This window comes from Cyrtonyx montezumae, unplaced genomic scaffold (genome assembly GCF_038088225.1).
Source record: "Cyrtonyx montezumae isolate F1298 unplaced genomic scaffold, pur_monq_1.0 scaffold_3, whole genome shotgun sequence".
NCBI lineage: Eukaryota > Metazoa > Chordata > Aves > Galliformes > Odontophoridae > Cyrtonyx > Cyrtonyx montezumae.
In genome coordinates, this window is record NW_027072034.1 from 102,971,659 (window position 1) to 102,994,594 (window position 22,936).

General features: G+C 40.7%; 1 protein-coding gene across 3 annotated transcripts in view; it reads right to left on the reverse strand.

Annotated features, from left to right (window-relative positions):
• CAPRIN2 (caprin family member 2) overlaps positions 1-18,247 on the reverse strand; it is a 29,329-nt gene extending 11,082 nt beyond the window's left edge. For 2 of the 3 annotated variants that reach the window (XM_065742615.1, XM_065742614.1), the window contains exons 1-12: positions 17,981-18,247; positions 16,288-16,350; positions 13,087-13,173; positions 10,834-11,072; positions 9,620-9,702; positions 8,396-8,557; positions 7,911-7,954; positions 5,721-6,563; positions 2,063-2,194; positions 1,787-1,874; positions 1,058-1,113; positions 388-498 (exon numbers count right to left, since the gene is read on the reverse strand). In XM_065742615.1, coding sequence (XP_065598687.1) covers positions 388-498; positions 1,058-1,113; positions 1,787-1,874; positions 2,063-2,194; positions 5,721-6,563; positions 7,911-7,954; positions 8,396-8,557; positions 9,620-9,702; positions 10,834-11,072; positions 13,087-13,173; positions 16,288-16,350; positions 17,981-18,229 — 2,157 coding nt within the window. In that variant the 5' untranslated portion in view covers positions 18,230-18,247. The remainder of the gene's footprint in view (positions 1-387; positions 499-1,057; positions 1,114-1,786; positions 1,875-2,062; positions 2,195-5,720; positions 6,564-7,910; positions 7,955-8,395; positions 8,558-9,619; positions 9,703-10,833; positions 11,073-13,086; positions 13,174-16,287; positions 16,351-17,980) is intronic. The other variant, XM_065742617.1, reaches the window with a different exon arrangement.
• Positions 18,248-22,936: the final 4,689 nt, after the last annotated feature.

Genomic DNA, 22,936 nt, shown 5'->3' on the forward strand with positions numbered 1-22,936 from the left:
AACATTTCTTCTATTACTGCATGAGAGAACATCTGCTTTCAGCCTACAGTCTGCTATTGCATGACAACATCCACCCTAATTTATGGACCTTCCATAGTCAGAGGGGGTTCTGCATTGAACAAAAGAACTCTGCAAGAATATACACTACACTTTCCAGCCAGCATTTTTCTTCCCACACCTTTCCCATTTCAAGGGGCAGACTGTTCACTCCACATCTGTATTAGAAAGGCTTTTCCCACAATCTTTAGTCATTGATATATTACTACTGTCACCTGCATTCTGTCCCTGTACAGTTAAATATTTATCGAGAAGAGGTCCCACTGCAGCTTTCTGCTAAGGCTGGCCATCACAGATCTTTGAATGCCAGTGAGCACCAGAGAATATTACCTGTGCTGGCTGTGGTGTTGCCAAGTCCTCAGTCTCAGAGCCAGAAAGTGTCTGATCAGCAGATGCTAGGGAAGTATTAGAATCATGCAGTGTCATGGATGATTCAGTAGCCTTGAAAGAACAAAAAACAGGTAGGATTTTGGAAGATTACTTTGAATATTTGATTGTACCTGAAACTCCTTCTAGGCATTTACAAGTAAATCTCAGAATGATACAGCACTTGAAGTACTCTGACCAGTAAGTCAAAACTTCTTTGTTTTTGAAGAACTATTAGTGGTAAGCAAACCTATTCAAAAGCCAAAGTAGTTAAGAGATGCAAGCACAGTAAGTGAACTTAAGGTTCACCTAACAACAGCAGAAGTTGCATCTTTGTCATAAAAATCTCAAAGATGAAGACATTCATGATCTAGGAAAGCAGTATTCCTTCCTGCACACCACTAGCTATGACTTGGAACTACAAGTTAAATATTTAAACTATTTGAGCATTCCTTAAAAACATTTTACTTCAATAAAATTAACATCTGTTTCTGCATTTGTTTTACAAGCAGCCAACTCTGTCAGATTTTTCTTTCAAGATACTGAACTGAATTTATAGTATACTGGTTACAAAGCCAGTGTTATTTCTTGGCTACTGCTTTGTCTCTTCAAGATGGCCCTAGCATTAACTTACTCGCAGGGGTTGCTGAAGAAAATCACTTTGACTTGGCAGTTTCTGTTCTTTTGAAGCTGTAAAAACACATGAGTTAAACAATAGTTTTTATATTCACAGCATTTGGTATATGAAGATGCACTATTTTTAGAGTATGCACTGTAAATATTTAGACTTGCATCACTAAATTACATCCATTTGAAAGCTTCAGGTTTTTTTAAGAGAGCAGGTATCCAGTGATCAAAATATCTCTACCAAGGCAGAAAATCACTTTCCAAATAAAAACCAAGAGCAATTAAGTACTTAAACCAGGTAATGTTCTATAGCTTAAGAATCACCCAAATGATTTCTTACTATGGCCAATTATATAAAGTTTTATTAATAAAACTAATTAACTGTTATTTATCCTGAGCTTGTTCACTGTCTATATATATATACACATTGCATCTAGTAGCTGTATACCACATCTAAATGACAAAATTTGGTATACTGACAACAAGGCCACTCTGCAGCTGGATTTGGATGAACACACAAGTTAGTGATTATACAAGCATTCAATTTCTAGGCAAACAGGAGTTTGAGCCACATCCAGCAATGGTTTAAAAAGTTAAATGTCTTGATCTGCTCTTACAGACACTGGTATTCTTCATTATTAAGGAGGCTGTCTTCCCCACTAGGTATACTGATAGCCAAGCAAACCCCACTGGTTTTTTTGCCAACACTTACACAGGTTATTGTTACATTACCTACCTACAGGGCTACTTGCTGGAGTAACTGAAGGTGGTTGAGATGAACCAATGGCACTTGGTGAAGCTTTATCAAAATCCAGAATGGACTCCTTTTGAAAAAAGATCATTGGTTGGTAGAAAACTAAATTCCACATACAAATGAAACATTCATTTGACAAAAGTTGCTGTTAACTAGAGCTAGACCCATTCATTCAGTGCAAACATGTATGGTCAGCACTGCATTTTTCCTAACCTAGTAGGTATCGGATCTGCTACAGCAGCAGAGAATAAAACATACTTGCATGAAGTTATAAGTCCCTTGTATCTGAGTCATCAAATCCTGAAGCTTTTCCCTTCTCAGTACTGGATCTTTTGGAAGAGTTGAAGTAGAGCAAAATTCTGCAGCTGGCTGATGTACAGGTTTAGGCACCTACAAAGAAAAAAAGATTACATGTAACACTGAAAACAAGGCAAGCTGCTTCATCCAATATACTTAAGAGTAAGTTATAAATACTGGATCCCACAGGCCAAGAAACTTATTTACATTGTCTGATTCAAGTTCCCACTTCAGAAAAAAAAGGAATCAGCTTACTGTTGTCATAACTAGTTAAGCCATAGAATTAACTTGATCTGGCTTCTTACAACCAAGTACATTCAAGTTGATGGCCAGAATATTCTTGAAATCAGAACTGCACCACGTAAGATTTAACATATACTTCCTTCCAGCAGAACACATGCCAGCCAAGTACAGATCTTCTCCTGGGACAGTATTTTTAGACATTCTGAAGAAACTACACCTTAGATGTATTGCAGCAAGCAAGTTATTAATGATTAGGCATGTTTGCTTTCAGAGCCAGATACTCTCAGTGCAACAGCTCCAGCAGAAAGTACTTTATTATACTGCAAAGTTATCACACTCAACAATCACCAAGAAAAATAAACCTGTGCCCCTCACATGGTAGCCTAACTTCTTTTAGCTCAGCAATGACTTCTACAGGGACTTATTACTCCTTGTTTCAGATGGTCTCCTAGTTGTTCCTCCATATTGTTTCTCACTTTGCTTTAAGAAACAGAACTGTTTTATTAAAATACAGAACACTTTTCTACAGTGCAAATCTTTCTGGCAGATTACAACTTCAGTGCTCCAGATAGTGTAAATACTCAGTTATGCCCTTAAGACATTAGAAAAATACAGTGGAAGAGTACATATGACATTTTTAATTATCACACGATTCAAAAGAGTCATCAACTAATTTTAGGACAAGTTCATACGCACCTCTTCAACAACTATCTGAAATCAATGCATTTACAGAAGTTTCAATAACATGCACAGAGAAGCCTGCAGGGTCCAGCAAACCTCATAAAACACAATCCATGTACATGCAGCACTGCATTAACACTGGATGAGTGCATTTCAGTACATGGCCCCACATGACAGTGACTTGTCGAGACTTTATACTAGAGTAAGTAGTACCTTCATACTTCCATACTATCCCATCTTAATTTGAAACTCAAATGCAAGAACAATAGCTCTTACTACTGACAGTATGCAAGCTTTTAATGTTGTTTCCAATGACACAAACCTATTAAGGACCTAAGACAGAAGTTACAGATGAATAAAACTAAATCTGGGCAAGTTATTAAGTAGGAGTCACAATCTCCTCAACCAACACTATTGCCCATCCCCTACAAACACTTCATCTTGAAACACTTGCTGTCATGTTACTCTCTTCCTCATTAAAGTTCACTAAGACAAGTATACTTCTATGCATTTTTACCTACTTGCAAACAGCTAACAGTTTTTTCACCTTTAAGTCACCCAACCAGGTAAATCTGTCAGTGTCTGAAGCTAGGTAGATAACAATCAGTCTTAAGTTCAACTTGCATATTAAACAAGTAAAGACTGCCTCACTGGAAGCCAAAGACTGCAGTGTTTCACTTATGGATGTTAAGGACTATTAACAAATTGCAAAAGCATGTGGGAGTTTGTCTTCCATTTCATCCTATACTTTGAGATAATGCTTAACCCTTGTGGGTCTCTTCCAACTAGGAATACACTATGGTACTACAGTTCAACAGTATGCTGGCTCCATTTTTTGCTTTGACAAGAACATCCATTCAGAGACAGACATCTGATAGAGCTCTAAGCTAGAAATGAAGCAGAGGCTCTCCATTCTGTAGAGTTTATTTTCAAGTGTCTGAAAATGATGAAATCCACCAAACAGAAGTAGATGAAGTGAAGCTACCCAATATAGATTTGCTCTTTCACTAGTGTTTCAGCTTAAATGTTCAAAACTAGAATTACTTAAAAGGTAAGTGCCACACAAAGCATGCATAAAAAACAGCAGTTTATTAGGCTTTGCATCTTGATATAAGATTCTTTGAAAAGAAAGTACTCGACATCCTTACTGTTTTAAGCTGATGGAGGTTTCTAGTGTACAATTAGATGCTGTTTCAGGTTACTCATTTACATAGAACAGCAGTTTAAAAGCAACTGCACATCAGCTCACTCAGGCCACCTTCTTAAGTACTGCACCTTAGAGTATGAACATTAAGTTACATAAGCATACTTTAATGTCTCAAAGCCTAGCTGTTCATGAGAAAATCTCAGAGCTCTATAAAACACATTCCATGGAATAAGAAAAGGTTAGATGTCAGCTCCAGAGCAGAAGTTACACAAGCCTTTTTATCTACCATGCACAAGGTCATTTTATAGGTTCTCCCAGGGAAATAAGTGGATTTAGCATGGCATTGCCTCCCCTTGCTTTTGCTTATAAGAAAGGTTTCACTAACTGAGAAGCTTCAATTATTTTAATTATGTTCTTTATACGCAGCTTAAGTAAAACTAAACACGTGTATGAAATGAGTTATACTGTGCATAGCTGGGTGCACAACACCTACTCGTGCTCAGTTGTCAGTAAAAAAAACCTGTTCTTTCACACTACAACACCACCACCAGACGTGATTCTACTCAGCTTGACCGTAGAAGATCAAGCTGAAGCACCTCACCCATTTGGTTACCCAGTGCTACATGTTACCTACTCTTTTAATCTCATGTTCAACCTTCTGTTTGCGCTCCCGCCTCTAGAAGCAAAAATAACCATTTTTCAGTTTTGTCAGGTTTATTGATGAGATTCAAATTTAACCATTTGCCATGAAAAATACGAAGAAATCGACTTCTGCTCTCTTGCAGAAAGAAGATAGTGCTGACACAGTATCTTGTAGGACAGAATTGAGCGATTCCTCATTTTCTTCCTCAAGACTTACAGTTGGTGTAACTGAACTCTACTTTGCCACCTACCACCTTATCCATCAATAAGGTAAGGGAACTGCTGCTACCTGAGCACAGGTAAGAAAAGCTAACTTAACATAAGCCTGGCAGTCTGCTCAAAAACCAGCCCTACAGTGGGTTTCATTTTATATTTCTAAAACAAACAATTCTATTGTTAGAATCTGCAGGGCAGCAGTATAGCTTTGCATTCATCTGGAAATACATATTTAAGCCCCCGTACAGTTGGTATTGCTTGAACTAGATGTTAGTTATCTCTTGAACCAGCTATTTTAATCAAAAGCTGAAAAAAATTACTGAAGTGCTATTTGTATGCAGTCACAGAAAGTATTTGATCCCTGGATGAGTCATACCTGCTTTGTACTGATAACAGTAGACAAAACCAAAAGCTGGGGATGAACTAAGTTAATTCTTCTGTCTTATAAATAAAGCAGTTATTCAAGATTCAAACACAGCAATTCTGTGCTGATGTAAAAAGCCAAGCACACCACCTTGCTATTTCAAACAAAGCTTAACTAACAGAATTTAATTGACTTTAAGTATGAATTGGGAATCTACACAGGTCTACAAGGCTACACCTTGTAAAGCTTCTGCTAATAATGTAGCTTTAGTCCAATATACTAATGGCAAAAGTTCACGACAGGTAATACTACATATGCCAACTCACTTCTTTGGGTTCCATATCAAACTTCTTTGGCCCCATCTGATCCTTTGGCCCAACACTTGCAGCTCCCCAGGACTTCGGAGGATTCTGTAACTGCTGTGATGACACTTGCTGTTGCCTCTCAGCTGTTTCCCAAGCCTCTCGAGTTTCCTGCTTCTTTTGCTCTGGCTCCTCCCTAACATGTGCAGCCCAAGCCTTCACAGGCTTCTGCTTCTTCTGCTCTGGCTCTTCCCTAACATGCACTTCCCATGATTTCACAGGCTCTTGCTTCTTTTGTTCTGGCTCCTCCCTAGTTTGGGTTACCCAAGGTTTTGGAGATTCCTGCTTTTGCTCTGAGTCTTCCTTAGCTTTTGCTACCCAAGGTTTTGGGGGTTCTTGTTTTCTCTGTTCCTGGTCTTCCCTAATTTTTGCTACCCATGGCTTAGGAGATTCCTGTTTCTTCTGTTCCTGCTCTTCCCTAACCTTTGCTATCCAAGTTTTGGAGGACTCCTGTTCCTCTCGAACACGTGCTACCCAGGCCTTTGGAGCTTCTTGCTTTTTCTGTTCTTCTTCAACACGGGTCTCCCAAGGCTTTGTAGGCTCACGCTTCTGTTCCTCTTCTTTAACATGAGCTTCCCAAAGCTTTGGTGAACCTGGCCTTTTTGTCTCCTGCTGCCTAACACGAGATTCCCAAGGCTTTAAGGTCTCTTGTTTCTGCTTCTGTTCCTGCTCTTCAACATCAACAAGCATTTCCCAGGATTTTGGAGGTTCTTGTTTTCTAGCACATTCAGCTTCCCAAGACTTGGGCTCTTCTGGCTTCTTCTTGACAGAGTATTCTGCTTCAGGCAAATAACGCCTGTTGAGAAACTATATAGACCAAAGAAACTTAATGGCTCCAAGAAAACATTTTACTACAGGTCAGTTAAGTTAGGTCATCCAGCTAATCAAAGCTTGGCTAGAAGTAGAACTTAGGCAGTTTAAGCACTAGCTATAGAAACCATGTGGCCAGTTATGGCTTTATTCTACAATGCTGCAGATTAGCACTTTTTTTTTTGCTGTGCCACAGAAGTATGAAAACAATCCTGAACAGCACAAGTGAAACAGTCAAGTTGAGTGAATCTATGATCCTTATCCTCAAGGCTAACTGAAGTTCTCAGGCAGTAACTATCAAGTCCTGTTGTGCTTTCTGTAAAAAGTAGCTCTCCTAAACATCTAAAAGTCTGTAGTATGTACTATTAGCCATTCTATTATGCATAGCACCACCATCTCCTCCCAAAATGTTTGACCTTGGTAGTGTGCAGTAATCAAGTATAACTCATTCAAAGATGGAGTTAATATTAAGTCATCAGTTTCTCTGATTTAATACAGTTGAACTTCAACCCCATGCTGTGCTTATTATCAATATTCTGTCAGTTTTCAACTAAGATATCCTAAAGATGTTCTGAGTTACTATTCTGTCATAAACAGGAAGTCAGTATCTGAAGTGAAGAATTATAAGACACCCTGACTATGATTTTTCTGATATGCTACCAGAAAAAGTTTAGAATCTCAGTGTTACCAGATGTTACAAAGCTCTGTTCTGGACTATTTCCTCTAATGAGATCTGGGAAAGAGGGATTCGGTGTTAAGTACCAGCATTTGCACTTCCAAAGAGACACTCCTTCCATTCATTTTGTGCCAAATCTAGTAGCTTTCATGCTATGGCCAGCTGAAGCTTGAGTACTTAAGAGTTAAAAGGACTACTGAAGTAGATCTTTACACCTTCATACACACATGGCTGTCTAGGGTTCCTTACTCTTCTGAGAAATCAGAAGATTTGCATCATTCTCAATGCTATCAACACTAAGTCCTCTGCTTGACTTTTAGGGACAGCTTTAGTACATGCATTTTTTTTTCCTCTATACTGTAGCACACAAAATAAGTGTTTTCACTATAGAGACTGATGCCTTAATTTATTAAGAACCAGACCAATAAAATAATTTATTACTTTATGTAATCCTTCCCCGTTTACCCCCAAATACCTTACAGGAGCCACAGATGTGGAGTCAGAAACAGGAAGGCAACTAAGTCTTCCATAATGGCTCCTAGATAAGAAAGCACCTAAGCTATTATTCAGACTTCTTCCTGAAATCTGAAGGGCTTCAGAAATGCAGCGATATTTCTGATAAATCACAATACTTAAGGAAAGCAATTAACAGTGGAGCATCATCTTACCTCCTGTGGCTGTATTTCAGACTTCATAAGCTCCACAAGGGATTCTAGAGAAAGGATGTTAATTTGTTTCAACTGATCAAATGCAGAGAGGCAAGCTAAACAACAGCAAGACTTACTCTATTCAAATAGTAACACCAATGGCTAAACCTGATGCTCTGAAATCTCATCTCAGTCTAAATAACTCATGTTGAATGTTATCTTCCACTTTCTGATCACATTTTAACACTCAAATTACCAGAAGCCATAAAGTTCTTGGTAAAAGGAATATTATATTTCTCACATATAGGTATGCCCAAAAGATAAAAACAATCTATTACTATCAATTAGGGTTCTTTTTTCCCCAAAAACAGGGCTGCAAGCCCTTCAGGTTCAGAACTGAAAGCAAGCTATAGGACTAGACTTAGCATCAAGCTATGCAAAGTCAACATTTAGTTCAAGCTTATCCCAACATTATAATACAGAAATTGAGTCCTGAAATATTCTACCTGTTTCTTTGATAGATTCTCCTTTTGATATCTGTCTTGTCCTCTCGGATTTTCTATGTACTTCTTCCAATTCTTTCACTGGCACAGTGGTGCGAGGAGTTGGAATACTTTCAAAGTAACCAGAGTCTAGAAGTTTGGATAACAAGTCCTTCATGTGTTTATCTGAAGAGTGAAAAGAAATTTGAAGTTAAAATATGCAAACTCAAAATCAAGGAGTATTCAAATTACAGATGAAGACTATTTTCTTCCCATATGCAAATTGCAACTTTCCCAGTTGCTTACACATCTTGAAAAAAGTTTTAAAGGAAATATCTGTTAGGCACTTAATCTAGCAGAAAGCATCTTTACAATCTGGAGGTAAAACTGCAGCATGTGTTTAGATGCATATAAGGTGAATGTTTGTGACATTAGGTCATGTCATCTCCCACAGGCTTAGAAAATGATTTGCTTTGCATCCATGAACTAAACAGCATTGATACTAAAAGCACATTGTGCTGACTGTAGCAGGAATAAAATTACAAGAGGTCACTGTGCAACTGCCCTACAGACCTTCCTCCCAGCAGTAACATTGTGTTACAGGAAGAAAAAGTACCACAAAAAAGGAAAAGGAGTAAAGCTCTTGCTTAAGACTGTTAGAGGGCTTTTGAAATTAAAAAGACAAAAAAAGCATATTTAGAGTCCCACAGATTCTGGTGCCTGATAAAGGGAGGATATTTTCAATAGGTCAGTGTCAAACTGCACTGGGGATAACCAGAGTTTCTACCTAGTTTTATTAACTACTATCATTCCTCAGTGTACTCGTATCTTGAATTGTATTCAGCCAAGACATCAATATATTCAACTAAGCACTATGGTCAAGAACAGAGTTCCACACTTAATCCACTTAAACAACTATCCAAAAAACTTTCCCCACTACCATTCTGTGCATTCACACAGTTACTACCAAGTTGCTACCATCAATATTCCTCAGATGAATCTAGACACATGCTGAAGATACAGGGCATCAGTAGAAGACAAGTTTTTTTTTTTTCCAGTGAAAGACTACCACTACACTGTTACTGATCTGAACTTGAAAACAAACTAAACAGATCTCCCTTGGAGGACTGAGCTGCACACAGCACTTGAATATATATGAAGACTAGTAAATTAAGTATTTGCATTTGTTTTAGATATTAAACTACTACACAAGCTTTAAAACTTTTTTCCTTTAGATGAAGCACTTACATGTTGTACCAACCACAGGTTTCTCACTGCCTTCTAAAAGGTCCCAGAAGTAAAGAGATGATTGTTCCATCTGATCTTCAACACTAGAAAAAAAAACAATTTTCCCAGGTAGAATTATACCCAAAAATCAAGTCTTACAGTATCTCCAGTATCCCTCATTTTAAAATGAGGAGATTTACCCTTTCTGAAATAAGGTTGAAAACAGTAAATCCTCAATACCCAATATGCACTATTAAAATAATTTTTTTTATTAGTGCATGAATCAGTCTAGCAAATAAATTACCATTTGTAACTAAGACAAATTGGAAAGGCTAGCATCACCCCACAAGGCAACTTGGCCAGGCTTTATTCTGAGCCAGGAACCCCAGTCAGGGAAACCATTACCTTTTAATCAGCTGATCACCTTGTTTATTAGACACACACAGAGGCAGCCATCACCAGCTCCAGTCATTCTGCTAGGTGAATGTTTGGCCATAGGCCCACAGTTCTGTTCCCCTCCTCCCCACTAATGATGTTAAAGGGCAATAGCAAGGAGCTTATCATAAAAAGAAAGGGTTACAGTTTTGTGGAAGTATAACAGTGAGAACTAAGAACTATTTTTCCCCCTCACTAGGATGAAATACTATTGCACTTGTATTATATGTGTATGGTATACACAACTCACCACAGTCTTAAGGCAGAGTGAAGCTAAGCATTACTAGCAGTCAATACAACCATGATGCCAAAATGGTGCTACCATACAAGTCATGTCAGCATCACAGTGAATGACACTGCTGTAGTTTGTCATGCTTTGAAGGACCACATTACATTCCTTTACTCTAAACCAGCACATCTTAATCATCACAAGAACAGAACAGAGAATACATCTTCACTGCACTTTTTTTTATTAGATGTACAAGAAGACCTCAGGGAAGCAGCACACCACCAAGCTTCCTACTTACAGTGATACTGCAGTGCCTCCCCAGGGAAGTACAGAAAGATTAACACAGGACAGTATGTATATAGCTTGGACAACTGGAAAAGTTGACACAGTAGCTTTCCTTTGAGGCCCAGAATACAGTAGTTCTGCCATACTCCAAGATTCCAAGACTTAGACTAGAGAAAGTATACTGCACAGAGTTCTAATTAATCTCCCAAACTTCCATATTTCAAGACAGCGTCTAACAGAACACTATGGCAAATTAAGCATACTCAGACAAAAGTACTGAACTTACCTCAAGCTCTCATTTCTTTCTGGACATGAGAGTTTTGCAAATCTAATGAGGTAGTCTAGTTCTTTAGAAGGCAAATATATTGCACCATTCACACCACCTTTGAAATCTTTCTGAACATGCTCTTGAGTAAAATTTTGCAGAACATACTGGACTTGAAGTATTGTACGCAGTTTTTTCTTCTCTGCTTCAAGCTTCAATAGACTCTCTCTTCGCTGGGCCTTCTTCTGTGCTTTCAGCAGCTATTTCAATATATTAATTCAACAGTTAAACAGCTGAATAACAAGATTCTAGAACAGAACATGGAGTTCTAATATTGATCACTCTACCCTGAAAAAAAGTGCACAAACAAGCCCATCTGATATTTATCATGTGAAGTTAGTGATGCAGAAGCTGTCTCAAATTCCTCCGAGGGGGAAAACTGCCCACCCACTTTGAACATTCCAGTTCACATGATATAGTAGAAGCCTATAGTTATTCTGTTGGCAGAGGGCTGAAGCACTCACATAAGAAAAAGAAGTCACAGAACATATACAGCCTCCATGCCCCAGCATTCCAATACCAGGAATTTGCTGTAGAGTCCATATTAGGAGTAAAAAAAATGTTAGCTTATATTAAATATAGCATAAGCTCAAGAATTAAGCCTGAATTAGAAGCTAATGATAAGATTTTGATTACTAAAAGTACCTACAGCAAGGCACATTGGGTCTCAAACCTTCATTTCTGCTGTTTTATGGGAAGCTATACAGAGGAAAAATACGAGATAAGCCATATTTTGACATTCAGCACAGTGGTCTGCGTTCAACACAATAATCAAGTGAACCCAAAATTAGCAATACCACTGAGACAGCTTAAACCACACAATTCAGTAAGCCTCTCAAAACCCTATCTGCAGCTGTTATACATACAGGACAAATCTAAGCAAAACTGTTTGGGTCTCAGTAACAAACAGGCCACTTAACCACTCTAGTTTGTCAGTATTATAGAACAGACAAATTGTGCCAGAGGAGTGACTAATCATGTTTTACATCCCCAACACTACATCAGATCAGATGTTTTCTGAAGAACTGTATTTGCCTGACAGCCAAGAAACTAATTCCTCCATCAAAGAAAGCACTCGCTTACATGAAAATATGCCACATCAAACACTGAATAAAGTCCTAAATATCAGGACTAAATACAGCAGAATTAGTAGCTAAGTTCTCAGTCTTCAGTAAAATTTTACCAAGAGCTGTACTAACTGAAGCCAAAGTTATTTATTCCCAGTACATTCCCATATAAGAAATAAAACAAAAAAAAAGCATTTCATTTAGAAGGAACTTTGAGAGGTCATCTAGCCCAACCTCCAGAACAGTGAAGAATGATGCTTAATCAAGACCTGACCACTTACACTTCACTGTAATCAGGTCTTAAATAGCTGAGGAGAGAGTCCATGGCTTCTCTGGTCAGTCTGTTCTAGTGCTCAGTTAGAGTGCCAGCTTTCCATCTATCTAGTTGGCATCTGCTATTTCCATCTCTTATTTATTCTTCCACATACCTCAGAACAAAGACTGCTCTATCTTTCATGGTATTTGAGGGGTAATATTATATATCTCCTGCCAATTTTCACATCTCTGAGCTCAGAAAGCCCGCTTCTTCCAGGCTCTCATCACTGATTTCCTGCTCTAGCCTCCAGCCATCCAGAGGCCCACCAGTGGACTCACCTAGAATATATCAATCTATGCCATTTGTGCATTGAGTAGCCAGAACTAGACACTGCTGGTTTAATGAACACTAAGTGAAAATCATCAGTTCCCCTAACTACTGGCTAGTAGTTTAGTCTTCACTGCTACAGGATATGCAGTTTACTTTTGCTGCTTCCCACAAGGAAGACTTCTATGGACTTCTCAGCAGAGTCATTCTTCCACCAGTCCACCCTACACACAAGCTATAAGCAAGATGGTTCAGATTTAAATCTAAGTAAACTAGAGTCATCTCAAATACAGACAAGTTCAAATGATCCACTTTGCTTAAGCACAAGTTCTTATAGCAGTACACAGTGAACAGCACACTGAAGACAGCATTACACAATTCTATTTACTCCAATCTACTCACTGCTCCAGACAGTACAAGCAGATTGTTAACCTGAGTGCTGAGACAAACCTAAGACAAACTTCTTATCAGCCTGCATAGCAGCATGTAAGTGCAGCAATTAGAGAACAGCACAAAATTCACAATCAACTCTTGACAATATCATGAGCAGCATTTTATACTTACATCTTGGCTAAGACCTGAAAATGTCTTCTGAAGCTCCTTGGCAAATTCTAGGTTGTGTACTACTTCATCATATTTCTCCACCGCCTCCTATAAAGGAATAGATAAAAGCACATTTAATACTTAAGACTACTGGTTGCATTTCTAATATTTTACTTCATCTCCCCGAAAACTAGTAATCCAGTAGGTTCTTCTTTGACACTGTAACTTGCAACAAGTTACACTGCCTGTACTTTAAATTTAGCTGTGAGTAGCATTCATCAATAACCATCTGAGATGCAGTTTCCAGGCAATACTTCACACAATGCTTGGTATACTAAGGCAGAAACAGTAAAACTTAAATATCACTTATTTTCCGTTTCCTTTTGTTTCTCCAAGTCTCAAAGAAACAGATAAAAACAGCAGTTTATCATAAGATAATACAAAAGCTTGAATAAAATACAGAAGTTTAGTACTGCACCTTTACCCTGAAAGCTTGCTGAATGCCTTTACAGACAATTCATAAAAGCTTTCAGAAGTTAATGGTACAGAGGGTAAATAATACCTTCCTAAAGCCTTCCAAATTGTATTCCTACAAATAAAGCAGCGTTCTTGATTTCTTTAGTGGCTTTAACACATTTTACTCCCCAGACTTCAAAATGAATGGAAATTCTTCATTACATCTGTATATACTCTATGAATTCTTCCCCTTCCCCACTGAAGGTCAGCTAATTTCTAAGTCTCCTTGACAGCTCTGAAGATAGCTATACGCTGTAGCTCAGATAAGCTGCATAGATCCACTTAACACAAGGAATGCCTTAAATTTCACTTCAGCACATATGCACTTTACTATGAATATAAACTAAACTGAGTGTGAGATACCAAAGTTGTACTAGAAATGGCCTGTCAGAGTAACAAAGCTCTCTCAGTGTAGTAATGTTGACATAAGTGCTTCAACACTGCAGTGGAAAAGCTTTACCTACTGTCCCTGTAATATTTGGGACTTGCAAATTCAGTGTTCCTAAACAACTAGAAAGCAAGTTACAGGCTACATTATCCCATTAACCTGATTGCTCAGTCACTTGTATTCACTTACTTGTAATATGCAACACATTACTATACCTAAAGGCTTCTTAACATAAGTCATGAGTTACTGTAAAGCTCTCAACCACTAATTTAAGTTGTGAACACAGTCTATCAGGCAGCTTCTGAGAACTAGTTAGCAACTTCACTGAGCACTTTGGAGAATTTGATTTTAAGACTCCAGTGTCCACACAAGATATGTGTAAGGAAGACTCACAAGTTCATAGCTTGGACAGACTACAGTACTTGTACTTTTAACCATGCAGACTCCAGAGTAAAACTCCCTACCTTAGAACATCAAGAACTTATCCCTGCTCAGGTTACAATGTAAAACAAACTGTGGGAAAGAAGTAGTTCCCTTTTATCACACCCCTGTTATTAATATCCATTAACAGAAACATTCATGTTTGCATAAGAGTTAAGTCCTGGTCTGACAGTAAGGAAAAGTCAGCTGCCACAGAAGGACAAAACTTGCTGGGAGCTCCTTATTTTTGAAACATTTTTCTCCTAAAGTAAGGCAAGCACACTAATTGCCTGCACCATTGCTCAGACACCATGAGCAATTAGTTTCAATCAAACTGCCTGCAGAACAAGCTCATCACTACATGCGTACTTCTGTGTGGAAAACAATGACAAATAGAGATAGCAAGTTGCATTAGAGATCTTCTGTATTACAGGGAGTCAAGCCTTACATAAAGTACTGCCACTATTAGCCTCTCTGTTCTAGTTTCAACCATCAGATCCTAGTAGTTGCGTATACATGGGTAATTCACATCTGAAATGTAAAAACGCAGTATTTCTGTACCTTGGTGGGGTATCTGAAACAAGAACTCAATCAGAATAGTTACATATCAAGTTATGTCCTTCCAGGGCAGCCATCTGAAGTTTATCAAGTCAGTTCACTAGCAAGACTTTTTTTAAAAGCCTGAGACATCCCAAAAATAGAACTGTGATAAGTACACTGAATACTTCACAGTCAACAAGTATTTAGGCTCAGCTGGAATAGTGAAAGACAGTAACAAAGATCATCTACACATTTCCCAAAGTCAATGCAGCTGGGTGTATCTGCAAACAGAACATCTACAGAATCTTTAGACTACACTTACTAATTCCCATTTTCTTTTCTTCTCTCGTGTTGGTTTTTCATACTCCAAAGTGCATACCAAGCAAAAATGTCACACTGGGGAGTAGCTTTAGAGCATGTACAAGACATATAGGAAAATACTGCTCAGTAGTCTATTAGCATATTAAGAAGGCATGAGACATCATATTCCATAGCAAAGCATTAAATGATCAGTCACTCCAACAGCTCTAGTATTCTTTTAAGCAGCAAGTTATTGCCACCCTTGGCCCCTTCATGACTAGTCATCCTTTAAAAATGATTCAAAGTACAGATACATTTGTGTTCCCGTACTGCTGCACTGTGATGAAGCAAATAATCAATAGATTCTTTCTCCAACTGGCCCATTAGGAGAGTCAGCACTGGCAATGAATAGCCAGTGACCTTTGTTACAGGACTGATCATAACATGTGTGTGAAGCACACTTTAAAACATGCAACTGCTCAGCAATCAGATCAATGAACCCTTTCAATTGCATGGCACCTCATTACCCAGTAACAGCTTTCATATTATAGAGACTGCTCTGTTTCAAAAAACATGAAATCCGAGACAGAAAAGCCAGAACCACAGTTTTTAACACCAGGAGAGTTGAAAGTAACTTCATGGAGCACATCACAATTGATTAGCAGTCTTCCATCCTGGCATTCAAAACTCCAGTAGTCTTAGAGCTAACATGCAATTTCAGGTAACACCTATTAGTGAAGTACTGAGGATTAGCTAACCTAGAAGAGCTGAAGTCTGTGCTCTAACATGGCAATGCCACAATCGGGTTACACATGGAAACCTCATCAAAAGAGATGAGGAAGAACACTGAAGTTGAAAAGTCCACAGAGCAATCATAAGACTTTTTATTGCTTCTATACACATGAAGGCTGAAGCCTACCATTCAGCTTAATTATAATTTGCCCATTTTGCTCAGCGAAAAACATCCCCAAAAGTCTGCAAGCATCTATTCTGCAAAGTTACATCACTGCTTCTTTCAGCAACCCAACTCCATCCACTCCCACACAATGCAAGCTTACCAACTGGTCTTGATTGAGGGCCTCTCCCTTCTTCAGTCGATCTTTGTAGTCTTCTAGTTTAAGCTACAGGAAAATTCAGAGTCAATTTTTATGTTCATTCCTAGTGTTAAGAATAAGTATTCTTCTCTTTAAAAGGTCTGCATTCTGCAGCAAAACAGGAATTTTGCTACCTCCTTTAACTTTCAGGAGAAACACAGATTGGTTTTGCAAACTCAGTCTCCAGGGCTGCCTCATTTCCCCCCTTCCATACTTTCACCTTTCTTCATTACTGCCTTTGTTTCATTTAAGAAATAATACAGTGACCTTAGACCTTTTCAGAGGCTGGAAACACATACAGTGTCTTCATTCCAAAGTATTGTGTTGTTCTATTTTTCCAAGCCAATGCCACATTTAGTTACCCTATTCTGGAATAAACCTACTTAATTTTCTACTGTATGTGTTTCAATCTGAGGTCATCAGGATTTTATTGCACTATTTCCTAAGAAAATGGATGACTGTATCCAAATAGAAAACTTCTCTAATGCACTTAAATAGTTCCTAACAGCTGAAATGAAATGTGCAAAAGTAAGCTATTAGGTACAGCAAGTTTTCTTAAACATAGGAAAAATGAAGCATTCACTACCATGAAGTTGAACACTATTTCATTTATCTGCCCAAATAGGTTTTACTAGCATAGTATCTAGGATCAGGAACACTTCCTACTCATTCTAGCTTTCTGTAGCTGGAGAGGCCATATTGTCATGCACTAACATGAAACAAAGATACTGGAGAAACTCACAACAGGCTTCCCTGACCAGAGTTAGAATAAATGCAGTTGCTTAATAACAAGGACAATATGTTTATCTGAGATTATTCAGAAATGCAGCACGATGTATGACATAAGAGATAGCAATAATACCTCAACTCCTGCAGGAGAATCAATTCCCATAACCATGTAGCCTTGAGTCTTACCTAAATCCCTCTTCTCACCCTAAAATATGATGCATAAGTCTTTTTGACACATTTACAGTGTTGCAGAATTCATACAAAAGCCTTGCTTTTAACCCTGATCCAATACTGAAAGCAACAGCAGCAATTTCTTTAGTTCCACAGAAAACATTACACTCTCTTGATTTATAATCATGCATAGATGCAACTTTCAGCCACCAAGCAATCAAGTCCTAGAACACAAAAGCCAGAGATGCTATAACCACAATATTTTAGGTGCATAGTATCAATACTTATTAACTGTATTCCCTAGGAAAAAGGCACAGCTCCAAAACAAGGAAGCTGGCTTTGGCATCTTCTGTATAGAAGCCTACTGCTGAACAACATCTATCTGTGTATAAAATATAGCAGTGTACGACAATACATAATATGATTCGACACTGCTATTAGCCAGAGGAAACACTGCTCATGCTTTTACATATATCCCTACATCTTAATACTAGATGCATGTATTTAGTAGAAATACAAAGACTGCTTTTTTTAAGACAGTAAACCATGAGAGAGCAAAAGTCTGTTCTGAAATCAGACTATCAGAGAAGCACCCCACTTTCTTTCCTACTATGCAGCAGCAAAATGAAGCTGGTGAAAGGAGTCAAACACTGACATTTTAAGAAGGCCTGGATTATTACACAGATGTGCACTTGCATTGCCGAGTCCTCCCATCAGCCATTTAGTAGAGTCCCACCCCAGCAGGAAGACCCGTTACCTTCTTCTTCTCGATATTCCTGATCTTGTGTTTGAGGCAGATGAGCCCATTGTCGATGTAAGTCTCGTACGCCTGGGAAGGAGAGGCCGCCGAGTTCAGCGCGGCCTGCAGCGGGTTGGCAGGGGGCTGGCTGTCCCCGGCCGGGGTCACCTGCTGCTTGGCTGCCTTCATGCTCTTCTCCTCCCCCTCCTCCGACCGGCCTGAAGGTGACGATGGGCAACGGAAAGGGGCTTGGGAAAGCTGCACCATTGAAAGGGATGGAGCTGCAAGGGAACTGCGCTTGTTTAGCTCTCTTTACTCAAGTTACCTCCTATCACGCGCTTAAAGACGAACACGGAGCCACAGAGCAGAGCCCCGGTAAGGACGCACGCCTCGTTTCCCCCTCTCCGTTTCTGGATATCGAGGGGTTTCAGAGCCGGGCGAACAGGCAGAGCCGGGCAGCAGAGTATGCTTCCAGAAGCCCCGTTGCCCGCAGGGAACAGCCGCAAAGCACGCACCTGCGGGCTGCGCCCGGCTCCCCCACCCCCATTAAAGCAGCTTTACCCCCCTTTCTGACCTTCGCAACAACCCGAGCGGCGCCGCAGCATCAAAGCCCCCGTGCGAAAAGCCGAAAGGCTGCGGGGAAGCGGCCCGAGGCGGGGAGGGAGGGGCCGGCTTTCACCTTGAGCGCGGCCGCTTGGCGGGGATGCTCCGCACGCCGCTCCCCGCCCATGACACCGCACCGCCGCCGCCCTGCGGTCCGGCAGCACCAGGAGCGCTCCATCCCGAGCGGGCGAGCAACCCAGCCCCCCGCCACACCCACACACATACGGGTCCAGCCCCTCTGCGCGCCCTTGCGGACCCTCACTCCCAACCGAGAACAGGCTGAAGAGGGCTACCGAGCCCCGAACGTTCGCGACGGCCGCCGGCCCCTCGCTCCCCCTCCCGCTCACCTCGGTGCCCGCACACGCTCAGGCCCGCCCCGCCGCCCGCCCCTCGCCTTATATAGCGCCGCCGCACGGCCCGGCGTCACGTGACCGCGAGTCGAGGAGGGGCGCCGCCACACGGCGGTGTGCGCCAGGGGCGGGGCGGGCGCGGCATCCCGCACCCGTCAAGGTCAGGGTGCGCGCTGTGGGGCGGCAGAGGGCATCGCTCGGAGACCCTCGCTCCGATCACGCGTTTGCATCGGTGGCCGTGGGAAAGAGCAAAGCGTTTGTCCGCACCTAGTGGAAGTAGGAGTCTCCTGGGCCGGCAAAGAGCCCTTTGCAAGCGTGGTTGCTTGTAATAAGACATGGTCGTGGCTTTGGGCTTGGCAGAGTTCAAGGGGTGTGTGGGCAGCGCTCTCTGATACAGGACTTCGATTTTGGGTGCTGCTGTGTGGAACCGAGAGTTGGACTCGGTGGTCTTTGTGGGACCCTTCCAACTGGGGATTTACGATGGATCTGTGAAGTGATGCATATGTCCTCTACAAACACAACCTGAAACACTTAATAGCTAGCAATGTGCATAAGTCCCATGAATACAGGTAATGAAGTAATCACAAGCAAACCCCTGTTAACCTCTAGCAATGCTGCAGAAGGCATCAAAGGAGAAAGCACACCTTCCAAAGACTAGAGGATTAAGCTGGAATTGTGTTTCCTGTTTTTCTCTCTGTGGCAATCACAAGAGCACTAACAGAATTCACAGAGAAAATTACAAAAAGCCAGAATCATAGTATCACAGAATCATGGAATGATTTGGGTTGGAAGGGACTGTAAAGCCCACCCTGCCCCAGCCCCATGCCATGGGCTGCCACCCAGCAGCTCAGCTGCCCAGGGCCACATACAACCTGGCCTTGAGCTCCTCCAGGGATGGCACCCATAGCTTCTCTGGCTGCAGTGCCAGGGCCTCACCACCCTCTGAGTAAGGAATTTCTGCCTAACATCTTACCTAAATTTCCCCTCTTTCAGTTTAAATCCATCCCCTTCCTTGTCCTATCACTATCAGCCCATGTAAAGTCAGTCCCCCTCCTACTTATAATCTCCCTTTAAGTACTTGAACACCACAGTGAGAGCCTTCTCCAGGCTGAAAAGTGCAGCTCCCTCAGTCTTTCTCCATAGGAGAAGGGCTCCAGCCCTCTGAGCATCTTCATGGCCCTCCTCTGGACCCACTGCTTTACAACGTTCTTGTGTAAATGGTTCAGGTGATGAAGGGAGTTGATAGAATAACAGACAATTGGATTCGGCAGCCCAGGACTAGCTGTAGCATCCACCATGTTGTCACTTTGATCACAAGTCTGAAAAATCACTTTTCTTAGAGCCCTCACTCACAGAGTAATGTTAGCTATGGTAGCAGACCAGTTTGAATGACTGTGAAGAAATGCCAGTGAATGAAGCCCAGCTTGTAAAAAGATCTCAAAACATCCATAAGTTCGCTATTCAGCTCACTGAAATATTTTGAAATTTAGGCTTCTTCTGGTTCAATGCCAGCAGCAGACATTACAGAATATTGTTCTTACAGAAATTTGCACCCCTGCTTGACTCCTTGCCATTGACTTGAGTGGGACCAGTGGCAATACCCAATAAAGCAAGGCTCACTTGTCCTTCTAGGAGCAGCAATATACACTGAAAGTCTTTCATATAGATTTCTCTTCTTTGAGTGGGTTTGTTCAGAGCTAGCACCAATGGGCTGCCTTCTTGCAAAGTCATTATAAAATGAATGACCAATTAGTGCATATATTAACAATAAGTTATAATTAATGTGCAGAAACCTGAGACTATTCTATAAATCCTAATTACAGCTGGCAAACTGTTGTATAGTGCAATCTTAAGGAATTGTATAAAAGAGGAAAAAATGAAAGAGCCAAATTGAAAATGAAAGAGCCAAATGAAAGAGCATAGAGACCAAATTCATATTTAAAATCAAATGAACTTCATTTTGAAACAAATGCAGAGCTAATACTTCAGACTGATGTAGTACATGTCTAGTGTATGTGTATAGTCTCCAGAGTACTTTGAAAAGTGTTATAAATGTTCCAAGGTCAAGCACATCAAAGTCAGGAAATGCTGGGATTAAGAGCAGCCTACGTTATATAGTATAACTGTAATTTGCAGTTCCATTGTGAGACTATATTTAAGTAGATGGTCATGGACTATCACTGTCTGGCCACACATAGATCATAGCCACACAGTCCTGGGCTCTCAGTACTCCCAGCTCTGGGATTTGTGTGTTTCACTCCAGCATCTGAAAGGGATGAAGAAGAACGTTCTGATATTTTTTTTTCATGTTTGACTGATTCTGCTTATCTCCTCCAATCAAGACTGCCCTTATTTTTCCCAGTCCCACTGGTTTATCCCACTTCCATCTTTATTGCCTTCTAATTTCCACTCCTGCAGCCCAGACTCAGCGCTTCTGACCAGCTTTGCATGTTACCTGAGTAGCAGTGTAACCTCAGAGCCAATATTTGTAACCAGTAAACTTCATAAGGCAACCTTTGCTAGCACTGCTTCAGCTGCAGGTGGGACATCCTGGATGTAAATACACATCTGCCATTAAGATACAGGAACTGTGTGGTCAAGAGCTGTGACACAAAGAAAACTAGTCATCCCTGCCAACTCTGCAGTGCGCATGCTTGTAGGAAGAGGTGACCAAAGGACAGCAGAGGCTGTGGAAAGGGGTCCTTATGACCACCAGGAGAGACTCATGACACCAGCACACAAGCATAGAGGGGCGGAGAAATATGCAAAGAACTTCTCAGAAACAATACAATTATGTATGATTGTTCTCAGAAATCTAATGCATATGTATAGCTTAATTGTATATGTATAGCTACTGTCTGAAAGCAAGGTATGCACATTAGGTGGAGCGATCCCCTGTGTATCTAGAGCCACAATAAAGAATGCCTGCCTCTTTATGGTACAGTGATGTTAAGGAGATTTTTGTTTTCTCCCAGTTTTCTGTAGAGCAGCATCTACTTTGCTGATTCCAGCTGTGTGCCCAACTGCTGCTAGTTTTCCACACCTGACTCTTCTTCCAGGTGCCAAAACCCTCTCCTGCTCCCCATAGCATCCAGCACCGTCTGCCTCCCTACCATCTGTCTGCAGAGGAGATGGAGACCAGTTCCACTTCCATTTTCTGCTATCCCTTTTATTAGTGTATTATGAATCCCCAAAAGTAAGTGGATGTGTAGAATTAGATCAGTTGCATGCCAACTTTAAGGCTAAAGACACATAGTATGTATGTTGCATAGATTAACACGGTGATGGTCTAGAGAAGCTAGCCTCAGTGGTGGGATTTTGTGAGAAAGGCAGACTGAAGAATCTTGGAACCAAGAAGGGATAAACAAGATCACACAAAGATGAATATTAGTGAGATTCACATTCATGTTATTGGAAGGACCTTGAGGATATTAGGAAATGTGTTGCTGCAAGTCTATGACATGCTGCAAGAAGTTTTTCATGTACACTTTGTGGCTACCTGTCTGCTGTTTAGATGCCAACTAGCCTTGTGAAAGGGTGCTTCACTTAGTGTCCAACACTGCATTACATAAGCTGCTGCACACCACAGTAATTTCTGACTAACTTGCTGGTACTGTTCTCAGACTTTTCTCAGCCTATTCCAATTTGCACTTTGCACTCCATCTCGTGTTCTGCATTAGCCTCACAGGATCCTAGCTCCACTTTGCTCATACAGTGCCTTTTTCTGCTTCTTTACCTCTGTGTTCAACCCCACATAGCAAACTGGTTCACAGGCCTGCTCTTCTTGTGCAGCCAGTGCCAGGGCATCTTTTCCAGTTCCCAGCCTGTTTTAATCTCCTTGCTCAATCTTAACCTTGCCAGAACTCTTGATTTTATTGACTCCTTTGCATTCTCCTCATTTTTTTCTTCCATTTTCTGCATTTTCATCAGAGATCTTATTCTTCCATGATGCCCAAGGGAAAGAGGAAAAGGAGCCATGAAAGTATGCTGAAATAGTTCCCCTGTCTGGGAGCAGCAGTTA